We start from the raw sequence: 22,947 nt of genomic DNA, 5'->3' as shown, positions 1-22,947 counted from the left end.
GGAGCTGACTTCAAAATCTGCAATGGGGAGTTTATTCAAAAATCTCAAGTTACAGTTTGAAAACACTGGAGACTTCTAACCAAGAATTCAATGAAATTCACTAAGTTTTAGCCATGAGAGATGCTTACTAAAGACCATATTTTCCCAAATGGAGCATAACATTTCATAATTAGTCTTGAGGAAGAAACCAATTAAGTATCAAATACTGAGGTAGTAATAACAAATAAGAACTAGTACGTGCCCATTGTAAGAATTAATGACTATCTACAATGTTTTGTTTTTTTAATAAAGCAAAAAAAGAGAATGTATGCATCTATTACTTGTATAAATTTTCAAGCGGATATAGAAAAAATGACGACAGAAAAGTGTACATAGTATAAAAAGAATAGAAACAAATAATGATACAGGATTAGTAGTTGTTAATTCTGGAATATGACATTCTTTGTACTTTGCTGTATTTAGCATTTTCCCCACAACCAAAAAAATTGTTAAATAAAAATATTTGTGAGTAAGATAAATCAGATTTTAGTTATTAAAGTAAAAGGAAAATCAGTATTTTGCCAGAGGCTAAGTAGAACTTTTGAGAAGGAAAACCAAAATGCTAGGCATTCAGCATTAGGCGTTTATTGTAAAATAAAACTATTTTAAACTGAATATCAATGTTTTATGTTGGAAATAAGTCTGAGGAAGGCCCAGCTTTTGAACTTTATTTTTATTTATTTATTTTTTTAAAGATTTTATTTATTTATTTGAGAGAGAGAGACAGAGAGAGAGCATGAGAGGGGGGAGGGTCAGGAGGGTCAGAGGGAGAAGCAGACTCCCTGCTGAGCAGGGAGCCCGATGCAGGACTCGATCCCGGGACTCCAGGATCATGACCTGAGCTGAAGGCAGTCGCTTAACCAACTGAGCCACCCAGGCACGCCGCTTTTGAACTTTACATCTGTGCTTTCTTCAAGTACTAGCCTACCTAAAAATATATTTTCTGTTCTATCAAAAAGGTTGTTTTAACAGTTAAGCAAATATTTTAAAAATTTCAAGGTTGCATTTCAGTTTCTGACTCCATTCTCTCTACTTTTTTTACTTTGTATACCTAAGGTTTTCCTGATGCCAGGCCCATTTTTTAAAAATCTAGTTTCTAAAATCCAAACTTAGTTCAGATGAGAGAGTTTACCACTTGATGAACTGTCTTACCGAACATAAACATAAATGGTTGCAATTTTCTATTAAGTGAGGTCCCTAGTAGAAAACAGAAATTAAAGAATAAAAAGTTATAGAAATAAACCAAATCTTTACATCAGTTCTCACAAAAATTTCAAATAAATGTAAATTTTTTCAATTGCCCCATTTTCTCCAAATCTAGCTTTAGAGTGTCTTAACTTTGTGCAGCATCCCCAACCCCCTAACTCCACTAATCAGTTCTCACCTTCTTTCCCTGCTGGAACACGTGAATTTTTCAGCAAAAGTGACTCATTCATTGGCGTCTTGTCAAACTAACCCTGAAACTATAAGGAGGCTCAGCGCTAACAGAATTCTAAAGCTAGAACATTTTCACTAACACACATCAATTTGACTTTAGAGAACTGAATCACTTTCAAAGCCAAATACATACTAACGAACTCTGTTTATATTTTCCCTTACAAATTGTTCTCCGCCATGCTACCTCCTCCCAATTTTATTTTGGCAATTCCCTAATCTAAAATATCTCCTGTCTCTGGAGAAGACAAGATGGGGGAACACAGAAGCATAAGAACAGGACCGGGGAGAAAAAAAGCAGTTGTGTTCACTCAGCTTGCAAAAAGATTCTATTCTGAACAATTAAGGGCTCACATGCATTCCACATAGGTCTCAAAATTTATTTCTCCCCTTAGTTAAAACACAATAGAAAACACAATACAAACACAATCAGAAATCTCCAGAGATAAATTACTCTCATTACTATTATTTCACTAAATAAAAGTTTAAAAAAAACACATGAAAATCAATTATTGAGAACTATTTAGTCAAAAATCTTCAATAAGATGTCACTAGCAGGAACTATCAACTGCAAATCACCTTATGCTTTTGGTTTACACGTTCACCTATGCCAAGACAGAAAACTGCTCCTTTTAACCAGAGGGAGAGCGGTGGGGAAGGAACAAGAAAACACATGCTTTGTCAGGTTACCATAGACATTTACTTAGTGTTCTATCAATTGTCACACTCCACCTGGTGGCAGGAGCTGCCTGAACTGGTGAAGTAGAGGTCATTATACAAGAAATTCCAAAGACTACTTTCCAGATGTCCTTGGAAAAAAAGTAAGATACTCTTCTCTTGCTCTATATAAATAAATCCAACAAGGTTCCATCTAATAAAGAATAACATAAAGGTATGACAATAATCAGAATGGGAGACCTACATTTACAGCTATTTATTTACAACCATTTTCTCCACAGTAAGTTAAATGTCATCCCAAGCCTTTAAAACAGGTTAACAAGACACATCCAGCAACTACAAGATTCTCTATCACACACTCCCACTAACTTTCTTTACCTCTTTCCCCTATGGGTAAACTAGAGAGTTTAATTAACACAGTTAACAGCAGCCTGCCACACTGCTTTTAGGTATTTGCCAGTAACATATACCCATGGGATACTCTAGACACTGATTTCAACCAAAAATAAAAATAGATAAACAGAGCTCAAACAAAATTAAAACTGAGTCTGGCTGCCCACACTTATTTTCACACATGAGGAAAAATAGCAGTTCTCCTAGAAGCCTCAAGCAGACATATCTTTAGAACACAATGTTAAAAATATGCCCCCCACCCTTTTCCCCTACCTGTTTCTCACTCAAAGCTGTGATTTTGGCTTGGAGTTCATGAAGCTGTTTCTTTAAATCAGCATTCTGATTGGAAAGAAAAAATATCTGTGAGAAAGATATTTCATTTGTTAACAGAATAGTAGCAAGAAGACTTTATGCATACTGTATTACAAATGATGAAGCAATCTTAAGCATTTAGCCAATCAAATTTGTCATGCATTAAACTGTAGTCATATTATCACCACCTAATGTAGCTCCTAACACTGGAACAGGGGCAGTTCCTTTGCAATTGTTCCAAATTACAAGAAGTTTTATATTTTAGCATCTTGTACTGTTATAGTATTTATTCCTTTCTATTGAAATATTGTTATTCTTTCTAGAAAGCATCAGTTGACAGAAAACCTAAAGCTCCACTAATCAGACAAAAGCAGGAAAACTGAAGTTATAAGTATGCATACACTGCATGCTTAATGGCATTATCAATAAAGATAAGAGTGTTTTCTCTACTTGCCCTCTCCCTTATTTAGTAGAGTACATTTGTTATTTTAGCCTAGATTTGAAAAGCTGTCAGCGCTGCAACTGCCTTAACACTACATCATTCAAATTAACACACTGACTACCAGGGTATTTTCTCAGTTCTAAAATTCTGGGAATCAAAAAAGAATACTATTTTAGATGAGATACACTGAGCGTGCTTGCTTTTTACTCAAGTGGGGAAAAAATCCAAAATTAAAATTTTCAAATGCTTAATGTAGCAGGACAGCCTACTAACAGACTGAACATCATTCCAATAAAAGACTACTTTTTCTTCATTGTTTCACATGCATTTCTTTTGATTTCACCCTGCTTGGTCTTCTGTCAGAGTTGGGGCATACATCCTCCCCTTTATGTTTACTCTACATTGTCTTTTTTATAAGTATATTTGACATAAGGCTTCCCTAATGAGATCAGTCACAAGATTGTCCAACGACTTACTGGCCCCTCAGATTCTTTTAAGACTGCTCTGTTACATGACCACTAGCTCTGTCAGAAATGCTAAAATTTTCAAGTAATATTTCAGTTGCTGACAATGTAGGTTACCATATTAAATATAAAAGAGTCTATTAATCTAAGGTCTACTGCCTCTTGGTTTCCTAAATCTAATTTAAATTTTAATACACTTTAAAAAATAAATAAAAATGGAAAAGCTTCCCAAAGAAGTAGGACTGTCAAACAGGAGTTAAGTGTGGGCCATTAATGCCCAGCCCTCAGAATCAATGGATTGTGTTAACATACACTAGTTAGGCCACTGGGTGTTAAGTTTTTGAAGAAATGAATCTATTTCCCACTTCCAAAAAAATCAATCTGCTTCAGTACCATTCTTTAAATCCAAGAATTTATTTTCTTAACCTTACAATGAGGCATGTATGGTATGTTTAACAACTACATATATACAGTGTATGTATGTAAGTATATATATATATGTATAAATATATATATTTACACATATACAATGGGTCTAAGTGTTCTGTGAACAGATTTATGGGTAAACAAATCCTGAAAGTCTGATACGTTTCAAACTTGTGACCCACTGTCTAATGGCTACAAAAGAGACACGACCCGAACAATAAATGTAATCATCAAAGACAAGATAACTTTTTAGGAAGATTTCTCTTCAGGGATAGAGAAGAAAACGCCTAAGTCAAAAACGCCTATGAGAATTTAAAGAGAAGGTAACAGCTGCTGGATTATTATACAAGGTACTTTTATTTATTTTTATTTTTTTTAAGATTTTTTTAAATTTATTTATCTGAGAGAGAAAATGGGAGACAGAGAGCATGAGAGGGGGAGGATCAGAGGGAGAAGCAGACTCCCCGCTGAGCAGGGAGCCCGATGCGGGACTCGATCCCGGGACTCCAGGATCATGACCTGAGCTGAAGGCAGTTGCTTAACCAACTGAGCCACCCAGGCGCCCCTACAAGGTACTTTTAAACCCTCTTTAAGGGCTCTTTCAAAGATAAATTTTTTAAAAATTTCTTTAAAAATTATTCTGAAATTATTTAATCATAGTGGAATTAAGTATTTAAATGTTCTGTACTATACCTGTACTATATAAGCTATGAGAAGATAAGAATTGTTCTGGGCCATATACAATAATTTGGAGAATACAGAAAGCCTCAAAAACTGATTCTGACTAAATAGGCTTATGGAAATGAAATCTGAGCCATATGAAGAATATTAACTCAATTTCTCCCCAAAATACTCAAAGAAATGAACATAAAAGTGAAATAAATAACAGAAACAAAGATAAAATGATAGCTACACTATAATAGAATGACTGAATTTTTCTAAACCCTTATAACATGAAGACCAATATGCTAAAAATAATTGCTGTTAGAGATGAGATAGTTTCTAAAACTTAAGTCCTGGTCTGTATTTTAATATCTTATGGTTATTTTAAATTATTTTAAAAATTAAATGAATAAAAGTAGTATTTTACCTGTGGATCCTGCTTCATTTGAGCAACCAGTTTCTGGTAATAAAAAGAGAAAAAGAGCCATCAGTCTTACATTTTAACCCACTATGGCTAATCAGACTTGGCCCCAAAAATCTAAAGTTTTAAGTCTACCCAAAAAAATGAGCAACACACAATCAGAATAGACCAAAAGCTTCTGTGATCCACATAAAAGGTTAATGAGACACTCTTCCTAATAAATACATATACATACATATATACCTCTGTGTGTATACATATATATACACACACAGGTGTATATAAATAAATCAAACTACCACTTTGTGTTTGAAATGACAAGCTCCTGCTTTTTAACAAATCTGGAGAAGGGGTGGGGGATGGGGGCTTTTAAAAAGCAATTTAAACAAGATGGATGCTCCAAAAGCCAAACATCCCTTTAAAATGTCATTGTTTAGAGTCCCAAAAGGCCTGGAAAGAAGCTGCTCCCATAACAAAACAGGCCTGTCTGTATACAGCAAAGTACAGATTTGGCAAGTCCAGTGGTTTGTTTCTTACCATAAAGGGAGTCTAGTGTCAGCTACGACTTTGCCACTGTCTTCTCTACATGGGGTATACTCAGTGGAACAACAACACAAACGCTACCTACCTGGGTTCCTCTGGGAAGGAGAGTGCTACCAGAATACTTAATAAGAAAGACCTTTACTCGGGAAAGCAGAAGTCCAAATAAATTAAAAAGAAAGAAAAATGGACATCTTCTGACTTAACCCAACTTCTAAAAGCATCACTGCCCAAAGATAACAATAACCAAGACAGAAAAATTTGAAGGATAAAAAATATCAGAAAGCTAATTCCTCAAAGTATCTGGGAATAAGCTGTTCCCCAAGTGAATTTTTCATGTAACTAAAAAATCTGTCCCTCTCTTTGAGTGTCAAGGTACTTTTAAATATTTTAGTCATAAAATATTTCTAAAATATATACTTATCTGCCTTCTTAAAAAGAAAAAAAGTCAGCTTTGATTGATACTTAGAGGCATGATTACATCAATTAATAGACTATTCTATAAACAGCACAATAGGTCCTTATAATAAAGGCCCCAAACTGCTATGATTTAGAGAGTCCTCATGTCTGCATTTTAGTTTTTCAATCTACATCTTAATGCCAAGGAGTTAGCTAGCAAATCTTGTTACTATTATTACATCTCCTCCAACAGCCCCTGAACCCCAACTCAAATTTGCGGCTTCTGATCTGCTGTGTGATATGCACAGTGAACTAATTCTAAGATGAGCAAACAGGTTGTGATAGCTTAAGAAATGCCCCTTGAGTAAAATGTATACTCTTTGGTGAATGACTTCTGATATTTATTGTAGCTGGTCAAGAACCTTACTTCAGGTGCTAAGATGCATTCTGGATAGCTGAGGTTGCCAACAATGTAACCTCCATATACACAAGGTATATGTTACTAAACTCTGCTTCATACGTGACAGTAGTAACTCTTCCGTATCCTGGCCTTAATCTACAGAACAGTATAACACACATTCCAAGAGCTCAGCGAAACTGAAACACAACTTTATACACACATATTTTTTACCAGTGCAGCCTAAAGGCTAGCCTCATTTTTTTTCCTTTTTTTTTTTTAGATTTTATTTATTTATTTGACAGAGAGAGACAGCGAGAGAGGGAACACAAGCAGGGGGCGTGGGAGAGGGAGAAGCAGGCTTCCCACTGAGTAGGGAGCCCCATGCGGGGCTCGATCCCAGGGCCCCGGGATCATGATGTGAGCCAAAGGCAGACACTTAATGGCTAAGCCAGCCAGGCGCCCCTAGCCTCATTTTTCAATGAAAAAAGTCCTTGCTTTTCTTTTTTAATTTAGTTACTAGAGTTGGCTACTATACTAAAGTTTGCCTTTTTAAATTTTTTTTAAAGATCTTTATTTATTTGAGAGAGAGAGCATGAACAGGGGGAGGGGCACAGGGGCTTGATCCCAAGACCCCAAGATCATGACCTGAGTAAGGCAGACGCTTAACTGACTGAGCCAACCAGGGGCCCCTAAAGTTGCCCTATTTAAGCCAAAAAAGGTTTTCTTCCATGACACTGGAACTTAAAAACTGACAACCGCACTAAGCCTCCACTCCTGGAGGAAATAAATAAACCAACTTTTCTATCTATAAGTAGTCAAGCTGCATTTAGACAATCAGAGGCAGGACAGGAGAGGCTAGGTAACTTAACTAGACCATCCAAATCCCTAGTGACTTTAAGCTGACCCTGTGTTATCAAAATTAAGCTACTTTCTTTTGCAAGAATGCAGCAATTTCTTATGAGGATATACTTATGCCAAGGGTCCGCATAAACTACAGTACATGGACAAATCCAGCCCACAATCTTTTTTTTTTTAAGATTTTATTTATTTATTTGACAGAGAGACACAGTGAGAGAGGGAACACAAGCAGGGGGAGTGGGAGAGGGAGAAGCAGGCTTCCCGCGGAGCAGGGAGCCCGATGCGGGGCTTGATCCCAAGACCCTGAGATCATGACCTTAGCCGAAGGCAGACGCTTAACGACTGAGCCACCCAGGCGCCCTACAACCTTTTTTTATAAATAAAGTTTTATTTGGACACAGCCACACCCATTCATTTATATATTATCTATGGCTGCTTTGTCTATACAGCAGCAGAGTAGTAGTGACAGAGACCATAAATGTCTCACAAAGTATAAAATATTTTACTGCCTTTACAGAAAAGTTTGCTGATCTCTGCTTTATACTATCCTCTGTTCCATGTATATACTCCAGAAGTTTAAATATGGTTTCCATCAAATCTATGTAAGAATAATTAAAAAGGCAGTTTCTCAAAAAAGATGAGGTCACCATCACAGGCCATTATTATTTACCATTTACTCAACATCAACCCATATGTACACTGCAACTTTCTTAACCATCTCCCTCTCCATAAAGAACAGAAATATACTTCTACCACAGCAATACTTTCCTAACATGCTTCTATCCAGTAAGCTCAATTCAGCCCAAATTCCATCCCTAACTGGAAATGCAAAGGGGAGGCTTTTGCTCCAGTATTTAGTCAAATGTATGATCTGGCTTTGGCCTCAGCCTAACAGCCAGTGCCTACTTTGATGTCATTTCTGGCATTTCTGAACTTGTCATGATCAGTGATCATGTAGGTTACCACATATCCAACAAGAATAATAACATCAGATTTACAAACAAGGCATGTCACTTGTATTTACTACTAATACTTAGTATTTTTCCCCAAATAGGAAAGCATTCTAAATGTAATTACAGTGCAAACAGATGTTTTGTAAGTATATAAGTTGAAATATTATCAATCACCATATAAATAAACGATTACTATTGCACAAAATGTGTAATAATTAAGGATGAATATAAAAGCTCCTGATTTATCCTAAAAAAAAAGTTAAGTATATAGAGAAATAAACAATGTAAATATTAAGAAACTGGGATAACTTTTGGAAGAACGTTACATCCCTTTTGAGTCAACAAATGTAATTTTAAAAATTAAATTAGAGAGCGCCTGGGTGGCTCAGTTGGTTAAGCGACTGCCTTCGGCTCAGGTCATGATCCTGGAGTCCCAGGATCGAGTCCCGCATCGGGCTCCCTGCTCGGCAGGGAGTCTGCTTCTCCCTCTGACCCTTCCCCCTCTCATGTGCTCTCTCTCATTCTCTCTCTCTCAAATAAATAAAATCTTTAAAAAAAAAATTAAACTAGATTTTAAAAAGGAATAAACATTAAATTTTTTCATAATTGTAATTTTCATAAAATTGGTACTCCTGAATTAAAAATAAAGAAGCAAAATAATATTTAAGAACTCTCATTTTGGGGATGCCAGGGTGGCTCAGTTGGTTAAGCATCTGACTTTGGCTCAGGTCATGATCCCAGGGTCCTGGGATCGAGTCCCGCACTGGGCTCCTTGTTCAGTGGGGAGCCTGCTTTTCCCTCTGCCTGCCACTCCCCCTGCTTGTGCACTAGCTCTCTCTCTGACAAATAAATAAAAATTTTAAAAAAGGAATTCTCATTCTCATTTTTAGGGGCACCTAGGTGGCTCCACTGGTTAGGCATCTGACTCAATTTCAGCTCAGGTCATAATCTCAGGGATAAAGCCCCATGTCGGGATCTACCCTAGGTGTGGAGCCTGCTTGAGATTCTCTCTCTTTCCCTCTCCCCCTCCACCCCCTTCTCTCCCTTTCTAAAAAAAAAAAAAAAAATTCTCATTTTTAGTAATTTAGTTCAATTTAGGAGATGAGTCTTTCAAGAAAGTCTTATTTGGGACTTGTTCATATCTTGTGAGGATGAACTAAAAGCAGAATGTCAATGCTGCCATCTCCAAATTTCTTGAGAGGAGGAATATCTCCTAAAATCACACAGCTTCATTAAATATCTTTGATCCATACAAATTTCAGATTGGTTATTGTTCTCCAGAAATCCCTTCTATGATGATGTCAGCTCTGAACAAATTATGAATTTAACTGTTGTCATTTGCCATTCAGCCAAATTAAGTATTCAACACAACTCTAGGTTAAAATACATCTGGGAAAAAGACAAGCTTGATTTTATAAATAGATTTTCAATCTCCTCAACTAGTAACAGAAGCAAGGCCAACTAAAATAAAATGTGCATAACTTATTATATACTAAATTTCTTAAAATTACCATAAAACAAAACACACTTCACGTAGAGAAGCTCACCTGTACACAGCAAACTGTAAGACTACTGCTGAGCAGGAGTTTAACAGATCCAAAGCAGAAGCAGGGATTTCTGAATACACAGAGACTTAATAGTGTGTGTGTGTGTGTGTGTGTGTGCCTTTGAAGCTTTCCTGTAAGCTCTCATTCACCCTAATTCTAAGCAGCTTGCAAATGTAGTAGTTATCAAAACCTAAGGGGTGCTTCCAACAATTTCAGAAATTAACTTTACATTAAACTATTCAGATAAAACAAGGGAAACTTGTTTCCTTCTCTTTTCTACTTCTCCACCCCAGACATTTAAAAGTAGTCAATTCATCATCATTTATCACTTCTGATTGTATGTTTGTATGTGTTTATCTTGAACCTGGGACCACATCCAGCTAATGTCTAGAAAGGGGACAGAAACAGTGATATTCTGTTTACAAAATATATGTTAATGATCCATTTACTTAAGGATAGCTTCAGTTCTGGATTAGAGTTATATTAAATAAAATATGTTATACACATAAAAAATATATATTTAATATTTTATTGATATTATATGAACAATTATTAACATATTTTTATGTATATACTTGAAGGTTTGTTTAGCCTATGCACCTGAGGTAAATTTTAAGAATTGTGATTATCTGAAATTTAAACATCTGTGAAGGCAGTGATGTTTTCTTTTTTTTTTTAGATTTATTTATTTAAGAGAGAGAGAATGTGTGAGCGGGGGGTGGGGAGGGGCAGTAAGAGAGGGAGAGAGAGAATCCCAAGCAGACTCCATGCTGACGGTGGAGCCCAACAGGGGCTAGATCTCATGACCCTGAGATCATGACCTAAGCCGAAATCAAGAGTCAGAGGCTTAACTGACCTAGCCACCCAGGTGCTCTGGCAGTGATGTTTTCTTTACTAAAGATTGGAATCAAGGCATAAGGCTGAGGTATGTGCAAAAACTTCAGTATAAATGGTAGTCAACTTAAACATGTCTCATTACTTAAAATATACAAGTTAAGTCACATGAACAAAGTTCTTCAGATGAACCCAAAAAAAGGAAAAAAAGTTTGGGTGGTTTTTTTTAACACCTTTAGTATACGAAAAAATATTTTCCATTCTTTTCTCTGGAAAGGAAGTCAGGAATATTTTATTAAAGTTCTTATAAGTATTGTCAGTGAGTTTGTTACGTAGCAATAAAAGGCAAATGATATGTCTCTTGGACAACTGTCTGAAAGACGATTAAAAAGTGTACTGAAATTCAGAATTGGGACAGTTTACTAATCTTAGCCATTACTTAATAACACAACACAGAGAAGCCAATAATGGAACATACCTGGTGAACCTGAATTTCCACTTTAAGAGCCTCCTGTAGAGTCTGCAACTCCATCCTCCACCTTTCCACTTTCTCTTATGTCTGCTAATTCTACAGTTTCTTCAGCTTCCGTTTAAAATAACAAACTCCTCTTCTCACTGCAGCTGTGGAGATCATAAAATGTTTTGGATCATGAAGGAAATATTTGTGTTAAATAAAAGAAATTACATTAGTTGAAAATTATTTGATACTCTAACACAGAGCAAGAAATTTCCCAAACAGATTTCTTTCCAAAATGAATAGTTTTGTACCGAATTAGTACCAAAACTTTCTGGGTTTTATTCATTGAACATTCCTCCACAGAATACTTCAAGTAAGTAAGAAATGGGGGCGGGGAGTGTTTAATCTAGTCATGAAAACATCTAAGCATGCTTACATGCCCAGCATCGTGATACATACTACATTCTGAGGATACAGAGCTGAACAAGACCACTTCTCCTTTAGATGAGCTGAGAATCTAGAGGGCGAGACTACAACCATCCAGGACACACTGTCCTTAGAGACACATAACAACAGGGTCATACATTTTTAAACATCACACAGAGTGAACTGGAAAGTTCAGGGTCTCTCAGAGGTTAAAGAAGACCAGAGTACTTTCATCTGGATGGATTCTTACTCTATTTTAAAAATAAAACTCAAAACAGGAAAATTCTCGTATCATTTAAAGATTCACATTTAACAAATTAATACTTTACACAGATACAATGCAATTGAACTCTGCTTTGCATAACGTTACGACAGGATGTTAAAAAATAAACCTCTCATGTATAATAGAGGTGGTAGTCTAGCAATGGATCAGACATTTCCATCTTGACAATGAACACCATCTTCTTCAAGCCTGCCAGCGCATCTCTTTTAGTTGTGTGCATAACTGCAAGTGGTAATAACGTCAAAAGTCTAGACTTGTGAATGTGAGCCTTCCTATTCTGCTCTGCTCATCACCACAATTTAAATGAACTCAATGGCTAATTTCTCTTTTAAGTTTTTTCTTTTTTCTTGAATGTGGCCTTAGACATGATTTGAGGTAACCTCCCAAAGCAAAAGTTTGCTTTTGCCAAAATACATTTAAACTTCACTTCTTTCCCTTCTCTTTGTACCTATAAAACCTGTAGCTAGAGCAGCTTTGCAGCATTCTTACAAACTGAGGAAGGGAACAATCAGGAATCTGAAAGAACCACTACTCCTTAAACCAATTCAATGAGATTCATAATCTTTACACTTCCCAAAAGTTATTTATCTATGGATCAAGTCCATATTCAACCTAAGTTTTCTTAAAACTTCTTTAAAACCTTATTTAACACTTATAATGGAATCATTAACTACAGAATATATTGCTGTGAATATTAATTTTCATTAAATTTGCTTAATCTTGCTAGACTTAAAACATCACTGTCTACCTCTCCCTTACGATCTATATACTATGTTATGTAACACCAAAACACTCTAACTTAAAAAACAATAAATTTCAAAAATATAAAATTCCTTCAAACTTAACATTTGTGAGGCTAGGAAAGGATTACTATACAATGATACTATCAACCAAAATAGGCAGTATTTGTATAGGGGAGACCATTTGGAAAAGGAGGTATGTTTCGATAAACTACAAAAGCAATTTTTTAGCTACGTATTATCTTAGAAAATCTATGGAACTGTAATAAATAACTAAATATCAGAATCATGAAGTTACTGAGGTTTTTGTTGTCATGTAAGTTTACTCTATATACAAAAGCAAATGTTAAAACTATAGTATCACTTTAACTTTATTTTTTTCTAAGATTTTGTTTTTAAGTAATCTCAATACCCAACAGGCAGTTTGATCTTACAACCCTGAGATCAAGAGTCACATGCTCCACCGACTGAGCCAGCCAGGTGCTCCCCCTTTAATTTTAAATACTAAAATAATCTTCCTATTTGAATTTGTAACTTATACATATTAGAGTTCAACTTGAATTTGTTGAATTAGTTTTAATTTTTGCAAGGTTCTAATCAGAAAACATATCTAAAAATGCTTCCTTATAATTTTTGTCAAATTAAGAATCACCTTGAAGTTAAAGGGGTATTTTCAACAATAAAAAGGCCTTATTTGATTTTACTGGTAGTAACATAGAACATCATAGTTCAACTCAACATATAAACTCTGGAAACAAAGAGCAGATTAAAAACATGGAGAACTTACAATATAGAACTTACAACATACACAACAAAGGGTTAACATAATTTATACATTAGAGTGCTCACAAATTTTAAAAATATGAAAAAGCAACTCATAGAAGAGTAAGAATGACCAACAAACATGAAAAACATCCATCTTCAATAGTCAAAGAAATGTAAATTTTAAGAAGATAAGTTTTGTCCATTAAACTGACAAAGATCTGTAGAAACAAGAATACTCTGAGCTGTCAGGAGTTTGGGTCAAGTGGCACTTTCATAATTTGCTACTGGTTATCTCTGGGTGGTAGTACAAGGGTTATTTACTTTCAGTTTTTCAGAGTATTGATGTTTTGACATTTTTCCACAGAAAGTATGCACTTTTTTTAAAATTAAAAAAAATTAACTGAGGATGGCTAAAGCCTCGGAAAATTTGATACTGATGAAACAAAATGTTCAGGAAAAGAAAAAGTAAAACCAGGATTTAACCTGGAGGCTCTAAAATGTCAAAGAGTGCCTCGCAGGATAAGAAGCCTGTAACTCAAGTTAATGAGGAGCTGACAGCTTTTATTCCTTCATCAGATTGTTGTCCGCTTATTAGAGACAGAGAAAGGCACAAAATTTTATTTGGCGATGACTAAATGCCAATTATTCATTTTATTTCAAAATAAAACTGAAGGGTTAAAAAAGTTAGTGACTTGTTATAGAAAAACTTATGAAGGATTATCAGATTCATTTTATATCCTACTTCTTCAAAAAGTTCTCTTTCTGGATAGCAGTTGTAAGAGATTGGTCTCTACCTAAAGGAGCACATTATATACATATATTTATAGCTTATAAAAACAAGGCAAGCACATGTTGAATCCTTTTAAAAAATATTTTGGGGGTTTAGACAACTTATGCAGCTGTCATAAGACGACTATTTGGGGGCAGTTTATAGCATCATAAAAAAAGTTTTATTTGCTAAATTTGTAAAAAGATGATTTATCATATTTTGACCAATTCCAGTAAGTTACAACAAATCAGTTGCTACAAGGTAAATATAAACAGACTCACAAAGCAGTAATAGACACACTTTACTGAGGTACAATGCCTTTTACCACCCAGCAGCTCTAAATGCTACCATCAGAGAGGGCAATTGCCTAGCACAAGATACCAACATTTGTTATCTTCAGAACCGTACATATCAAACTACTGGGACACCTAGCGGCTTCTCACCTTCAAATAACATAAAACCAAAAACAGGAACAAATAAAAACTCCACAAACCAACAAAACAAAAATAATAATCAAATCTCACTAAAAAAAGACAGCTGTGATGTCTGTAAAGCATACTCACTATCCCGCCCAAAACAAGAAAAGACGGATTCCATTTACTTGCTATGTAGCCACTCTCAGCCTCAGGGTTTTTAATTTGTTTGTTTGCTTATAAATCAGAAAAATGGGAACAGTATCATCTACTCATAAAACTGTTATGAGGTTTAAAAGAGATGAAGTTACACAAAAAGCCCTTTGTAAACTACAAAGTTCTTTTTTTTTTTTTAGATTTTTATTTATTTATTGAGAGAGATAGTGATAGAGAGAGAGCATGAGAGGGGGAGAGTCAGAGGGAGAGGCAGACTCCCCGCTGAGCAGGGAGCCCGATGCGGGACTCGATCCCGGGACTCCAGGATCACGACCTGAGCCGAAGGCAGTCGCTTAAACAATTGAGCCACCCAGGCGCCCCGTAAACTACAAAGTTCTATGCTCTTCTTAACATACTTAACTCTTCTATTCATACAAACCAACTTTTTAATAAACTTCTCAACACAGTGTATCACTGAGAAGACTGTAGGCTTCCCTATTTTCAAATTCTCTAAGCAAGGGGCTTCTAACTATTTTGCTGGGTAGAGTTGTGCTTAGAGATATGTGACCTCTAGGTCTTTCATTATGATTCTAATAATGTAGTAATGCCATACCTCTGAATTTATTGCTAAGAAACACTGCTCTGTTCCTAAATTGGTAGAAACCTTTTTTCCCATCAAAACTCAAGTTGTCTACCAAGTTTCTTTAACTAACAATAAGTCTATAAAACACTGTCCTCCCAGACTGAATTCCCTAAAAATGGACAGCTCAGTGTTCTCTATTTTTTTTTAAAGATTTTTATTTATTTATTGAGAGAGATAGTGATAGAGAGCATGAGAGGGGGAGAGTCAGAGGGAGAAGCAGACTCCCCACTGAGCAGGGAGCCCGATGCGGGACTTGATCCCAGGACTCCAGGATCATGACCTGAGCCGAAGGCAGTCGCTTAACCAACTGAGCCACCCAGGCACCCCTTTTTTATTTTTATTTATTTATTTTAAGATTTTTATTTATTGCTCAGTGTTCTCTATACCAAATACTTACTTGGTGTAAGACTCCAGTTGTTTTTGTTTTTAATTAAGTAAACTCCACATCAAACGTGGGGCTCGAACTCATGACCCGAGATCAAGTCTCATGCTCTATTGACTGAGCCAGCCAGGTGCCCCAAGACTCCACTTTTGATCTATATATTACACAGAACACTGTTTAGAGTAGGTTTAATTTTTTAAAAAAAGAAGTAGAGGGGTGCCTGGCTGGCTTAGTCTGTGGAGCGTGCAATTCTTGATCTTGGGGATGTAAGTTCGAGCCCCCACATTGGGTACAGAGATTATTTAAAATTAAATTAAAAAAAAAAAGTAGAAAGTCTTGACAGATCTATGTGTCCTTACTTGTCATGTGTCAAATACTAAAATATCACGTTTCAATTTATACAGAAATGCTAGGAGATATAATAATATCTTTAACTTTTAACTAACAGTGCTAAAAATGATCACAGATACTAATAAATACAGCTAATAGGATCACAGATACTAATAATAAAGCTCTTTAGTAGCACTTATTGAAAACTAATATTTCATAACATGAATAAAAATGACATAAAAATATAGTATTTTTCTTATTTTCATGGAGGTATTTCTTTGGTGACACTCCACATGTCAACAGAAAATGCTACTGCACAAAGAATTTGGCAATCCTGATTTCAGAGGCTACCTTCCAACACTGGCAAGGTTACTATGCTCAAGTCTTGGTGTTAATAGCTGTTGACAAAAATCACCTTAGCTAGTGAGACTGATGTTTCCTAACCATTAGATTAGATTTATACATACGCATAACACAATTACATTTATGATAATGTCTGAATGTGTCTGAATAAAAAATATGTATCTCTCCTCTCTGTTTTGGTTTTTGGGGAACGGGCCAGATCCTTATTTAGAAAAAGAAAAGGAATACCTATACAGGTCATACCATCGCAACACAGTGTCAGTCAGGGTTTTGTGACAGCATTCTCTTTGTCATGGTCTGCTGCATTGTCTTGCATCTCTCTCTCTACCACCAATGTTCATTCTGATACGCAGCTTCTACCTCAGCTCCCTGGGCCCGCGCCTAGCTAACACACACATTCTTCTATTTCCTACCTTTCTTTACAGAAATCAAGCACATCTACTAAAATCAGCCCAACTATACCCAACAAGAACATTGCAAGTAAATTTAAAAACTCACAGAAATTCAGAATGAAGGAGTCTGGAGAGTAGTGTATAAGAGCACAGTGACAATGAGGCAGAGATTTTAGAGTTGATTGCCACATTTACTAGAATGCTATTTAATGACAAAAAATTGTCTAGATAAGCCTGGCCAGAATCATATAAATCTTTACTACACAAAGGGTAACACAAGAGGGTGTGGTGGTCTTCGCATAACCAATAAGTACTTAATAAAAGTGGAAGTTATGGGAGGATAGATTTTAGATCAATTTAAGGAAGAGCTAAGGATTAGAGCTGTACAAAAAAGGAATGGGTTACCTTATGAGGTAGTGGGCTCCCTGTCATTAGAAGTATTCAAGAATGCTGCATATCATATCCCCCTCTTGGAGATTCACAATGCACATTAGCATATTAAAGGTTCTGAGAAGTCCTGCAGTAAAGAAACCTGTTTAACTTTAACGCAGCATTTCCCAAATTATTTGACCACAGAACATTTTTCCCACCCCCACCCCACCTCAATAATATTTACTCATTTCTGTGGAACTAGAATTCCTCAGAATATATTACAGAAAATAATGAGCTACATTTTTTTAAATGTAGTATTCAATATGTACCCGAATAACAATCTGTCAGGGATATAGGAGAAGAAATTTCCACACTGGTAAAAGGCTGGAAGAGAAAGCCCTTAAGGTCCCTTCTCTAAGATTCTGTGATTCTATCACATCTCAAAGAAAAGGGCTATAGGGTTTTGATTATTTATTTAAAAAGGCTCCATGAAAGAAAGGCAAGTAAAATAAAAAGGTAGTAAAATGCAAGGTTAACTGGTTCAAATGCCTCCCCCTTTCATGTTCAAAGCCCAATCCCTAAAAGATAAGAGAGACACCTCAAGGACAGTGAATTATCAAAAAGAAGCCTTCACCAAATATCTACTCCAGCCACTACATTAATTAAAATTTGAGAGAGAGAATTTAAAAAACAAAAACAATAAGAAGTAGCCTCGTATTAGGGAACGATCCTATTCCAGCTCTCTGGTTTAATTTTTTATCATAATACATGCTCTCCAAATAAGGTTAATATTTGTTTGATCCTTAGTCACTAGACTGCCCTATGCAATCTGCAATCTTGAATTAGACATTCAAAAAAATGATTAAAGTGTGACGATTTATAAGCTGTTAGTGTAGATACTAAAGTAGATATTAGGAAAAAAATATGTTGCCTATATGCCCCCACACTGCTACATTTCACTCTCTCTCTTATTTTTTCCTCTTTTAGAATTATACAAACAACACACACTAAAAATGTAGTATCAGACATGAAGCCAATCCAGCAGTAAATTTAAGGATATAAATGCTTAAGATTCCCAAATTTCAAAGTCAAGGTTCCCATAGTTACATTAACCTAGCCATTTTGCACATACACTAAGGCCATCAAATTTAACAGCATATTAAGTAATACAAAACACAATAGGAACCTGAACTTTTGAAATTCCTGACTTTAGAATTTTCAGCTCTAACCACTGCATTAAGAACATTTTTGGCAAAGGGGACCTTTACATTTTAACAGGTTATCGAATGTAGGAACATGCAAGCCCAGCAGTATTATTAGAAACACAAACGCATTTGAGATACAGCTACGTGAAATTAGACAAAAATTCACTTTCACTCAGTGCAAACAGTAAAGCCTCATTTCTGGGAAAGAGCTTTTTTGAAAAAAAAAAAAAAATCACTGAACATCTGAATTATTACCCAACTAGCATCAGGCACACTATACCTGCCTCGTGAAAGTACTTACCAATTTTGGGGAAACGGGCTCTCCTTCAGCTCTCTTGCTCCCTACAGCAGAAGAAGGGGAAAATGCAATTAGACTACAAACACAGATTTATGACATGTCATTAAAGCTGAAGACTTACAGATTTCTGACTTTAAGAAGAAAAAACAAAACACACAAAAATCTCCAAAGCTTTTAACCACCACCCCACCCTACTCCAAAAATGGGAAAAGATGTAGTTTTCACAGCAAGGAAAAAAATCCAAAGGCAGTTAAATCTCTAATTTTCCATTTTTCACTTTTCCACAATTTTTCCAAGACAAGGAAAAGTAAGTAGTTGGCAGTCTCCCTTTCCTAAGAGACACACAAAAATAAAATGTACCTCATCTAAATAACACACAAATACAGGCTCATCCCCAACAAATGGGCTTCACTGTTCATTGCTTTATACTAACAAATTAAGGTTACATCACTGACCTTTAGTTTGGTCTTTAAAAGGTCTTTTTTCAATTAATCTTGAAATGGACTTGTCTGATACAAGGCTTTAAAATTAACAGCATTTTATTTGTATCATCATAATTTCTTTTTTTTTTTTTTAATTTTATTTATTTGTCAGAGAGAGACAGAGCACAAGCAGGGAGAGCGGCAGGCAGAGGGAGAAGCAGGCTCCCCGCTGAGCAGGGAGCCCGATGTGGGACTCCATCCCAGGACCCTGGGATCATGACCTGAACCGAAGGCAGCCGCTTAACCTACTGAGCCACCCAGGCGCCCCTGTATCATCCTAATGTCAATTAAACTTTTCATTCACATTCTTCAAGTCTCACCAATTAAGACTGTAAGCTACGTAAACAAACATGCCTTTCTCTCTGCCACATATTTAATCAGTGATAGAGCCAGAAAGAAAATTAAGGTTTTGGGATCTCAATCTAATGCTCAATGATGCTTTTATTAATTACATTTTTTAAGATCAACTAAACTCCATTAAGTTGACTTCTAAGTTAAAAAGTCAAGTCAGGCTATACTGGTTTGTTTCGTTTCGTTTTGTTTTTTAAGATTTTATTTCTAAGGGGCGCCTGGGTGGCTCAGTCGTTTGGTGTCTGCCTTCGGCTCAGGTCATGATCCCAGGGTCCTGGGATCAAGCCCCGCATCGGGCTCCCTGCTAGGCGGGAGGCCTGCTTCTCCCTCTCCCACTCCCCCTGCTTGTGTTCCCTCTCTAGCTGGCGCTCTCTCTGTCAAATAAATAAATAATGTAAAAAAAAAAAAAGATTTTAAGTAATCTCTACACCCAACGTGGGGCTCAAACTCATGACCCTGAGAGCAAGAGTCACATGCTCTACTGACTGAGCCAGCCAGACACCCTATGTTGTTTATTTTTAACTCTTCCTCACTCCAAACTTCTTTTTCAGTTAAAAAACATGAGGAAACAAAAATTAAAATTTTTCTAATATTTTACTATTAAATTATTTAAACTCCACATACCATGCTCTAAAACTTCCTTATGTTTTAAACATAGTATGTTTGTTGACTGATGTTACTTCAATAGTGTTCTCATTTCGAGGGATATTGTAAAAAATCTTCATGTCATCCAGATTATAAATTTTTATTTAATCAAGTACAGTCATACCAAACATGCAGTAAAATAATTTAAAAGGGCCCCAGTTCAAGCAGTTAACATTCATTTCCAAAAGAAATTCAATTTGCTGTTTTATCCTGCCTTTTCTTTAGCAGCAGTACTTCTGAAAGTTCTCAAGTCCATATAAATGGCTATTTTAATCACCAAGATTAGAATGACTTCCAACCAAAAGAAAAATCATGCCAAGGTCTGTAGAATGATGTGGTTATTTAAAAGTGGATTCTCAGAAGGAAAAAAAAATTGTAACTATGTGTGGTGATGTATGTTTACTAAACTTATTGTGGTAATCATTTTGCAATACACACATATATTGAATCATTATGCTGTATACCTAAAACTAATAATAATGTCACAGGTCAATAATATCTCAATTTTTAAAAAGTGAATTCTTAACATTACAGATAGTACCTACAGGATTCTGTACCATTCAGGCACATAGTAAATGTTCAGTAAATATCTGTTAAATGAATGAATTGACTAAGTGGACCCTTAACTTTGTTGATGACTTATTTTCCCTATGAGATATTTCTTGTTAGCTTTCTCATGCTGGTGATAATTTCTTATGCATCAATCCCCCACAGCATTATTTGTTAAATGAATGACTTTGGATAAAAACAAGTAGATAAGAGAAGAAGATATTGCCATTTTAAAATATAATGAAAAGGAAAAGACTGATATATTGTACTAAATCAAGAACTTCTGTTCATCAAAAAAACACCATTCAGAGAATGAAAAAACAAGGCACAGAATTGGAGATGATAATTCCAACACATAGAATAACAATGGTTTATAACCAGAACATATGAAATATGTTGAAACTCAAAGTGATCAGGATAGAATTGGGATTTTTACTTTTACTTATATGGCATTTGAGAAAGTAGAGTCACATGAATTCTTCTGAAAAGTCATAATTCAGTAAAAAGACACAATGGATGAACATCTTATCTCTAGGGCATTTTCTCCAAAAATCAATAGCAGAGTTAATCCCAAATTGATAAAGAATTTTACCATGATATCGTGAAACCATGAAATCATAAAACTAGTCATAGAACTGCTTACAGGGACTGTAGATATCACATAGGAAATGAAAGGCTGAGAGGTTAAATGACTTCCCCAAAAGTCACACACCAATTGGTTGTAAAGCTGGAGAAAAGCTTACAGACCCTGAGATTCCTTTGACTGGGCTGGCCTTTCCACGAGACCTCACCGCCTCTTAACCAGGTGCAGCAGTAACACTTCTAAGAAACAGTAAATACTGGCAAAATATTTTTGGAAAAGTCTCCATATAAAATTTTAAAGAAAAATTATTATACGTAAGCTATATAGGGCAGGTCTTAAAACTTGAGATCCTTCATGCCTAAGGGATCCTCATGAATGGGCTTTAGAGGGGTTTGCCAACCCTACGATACTATATGCTAAGTTCTGTATATATAAGAATTCTGGGAAGAGGAGACCCACACCTCTTTGCAAAGAAGTTCAGATACTAAAAAAGAGTCAATTATTTTTAGACTAGTGATTTTTAAACACTGTGCATCACAACTACTAGTGTTTCTTCTAATTGACTACCATTTGAAAACTGATTTAAAAAAGATTTTATTTCTATAATTTAGTAAGAGCGAGTGAGCAAGAAAGATCTATACATAAATGTGTACTTTAACACTACCTATATGTAAAATGTATTTAAGTCTGAAATGCAAGTTTGATTTAAGGTGACTGAAAGTCCACTTAATTTCTCACATACTCTTCATACTCAGCTAAGGTAGTTAAAAATTTTAACCATATTTGCTTAAATTTTTCAAATATAGATTTATTCTTAAAAATGCGCTCAGAACACATAAGTTGGACTAAATGAAATTATTTTTGCTTTTAGAGATGAATATTATCTTGCTAACATAACTTCCCATGATTTTTTGCAAACTAAAGATGGTTCACCTCTCCAGAACTTCACAGGGAGCTGCTTTAATTAGAGCTGGTAAAGAAATGAATCATTCAGATTTCTAATATGGTTGTAAAATTTAAAATTCCATCACTAAATCAAAGGTGATTAATAACAACTTAAGTACCTTTTGTAAAATATCTAAAACCTTTGTATGAAGAACATATATTAAATAATAAACAAATTTTACAGAGAAAAGGTTTAACATTAGATCATGTTTTAAATTAGGCTAAAATTCATCCCACTACAAATTCGAACAATTAAGTTTATAGTCTGTGCTCAATCATAAATTTTGATAAGGGACTAGAATAGCACAGGTAATTGTCATTCAGAGACACTTTAAAATGTCACCTTACGCAGAAGATTCAATCTCTTCTCTTCTACTACACCAAGCTGATACACTAATTTTATATACAATAAGTTTTACTGCTTTTTATCTGCCCTTCCTAACTTCTAACAGAAAGCATAAATAAGTTTGAAATACATTTAAATGCAAACAAGTGCTCAGAAGAAAAAGCAGAATCCTACTTAATGAGATTTAGTCCTTTAGGTCCCAATATCATAATCATCCCTGTGTACCCCATTCCTCTTAGTCTTACCCTC

The 22,947-nt window shown here is 35.4% G+C and overlaps 1 protein-coding gene across 22 annotated transcripts in view; it reads right to left on the bottom strand.

The window, feature by feature from the left end:
- Positions 1-22,947, bottom strand: part of PHF21A (PHD finger protein 21A) — a 285,197-nt gene that overhangs the window by 144,205 nt on the left and 118,045 nt on the right. For 11 of the 22 annotated variants that reach the window (XM_064576561.1, XM_064576566.1, XM_054511961.2 and 8 more), the window contains 4 exons: positions 18,801-18,841; positions 11,282-11,424; positions 5,279-5,311; positions 2,818-2,904 (listed from right to left, as the gene is read on the bottom strand). In XM_064576561.1, the coding sequence (XP_064432631.1) occupies positions 2,818-2,904; positions 5,279-5,311; positions 11,282-11,335 (174 nt within the window). In that variant the 5' untranslated portion in view covers positions 11,336-11,424; positions 18,801-18,841. Of the gene's footprint in view, positions 1-2,817; positions 2,905-5,278; positions 5,312-11,281; positions 11,425-17,327; positions 17,440-18,800; positions 18,842-22,947 lie in introns of all 22 variants that reach the window. The other 11 variants (XM_064576567.1, XM_064576564.1, XM_064576569.1 and 8 more) reach the window with 2 other exon arrangements.

Source organism: Mirounga angustirostris, unplaced genomic scaffold (genome assembly GCF_029215605.1).
Source record: "Mirounga angustirostris isolate CCGP_5_RB_7025 unplaced genomic scaffold, mMirAng1.0.hap1 SCAF_13, whole genome shotgun sequence".
Lineage (NCBI taxonomy): Eukaryota > Metazoa > Chordata > Mammalia > Carnivora > Phocidae > Mirounga > Mirounga angustirostris.
Note: the sequence above shows the minus strand (reverse complement) of the source record. Positions and strands in the feature narration are given on the sequence as shown.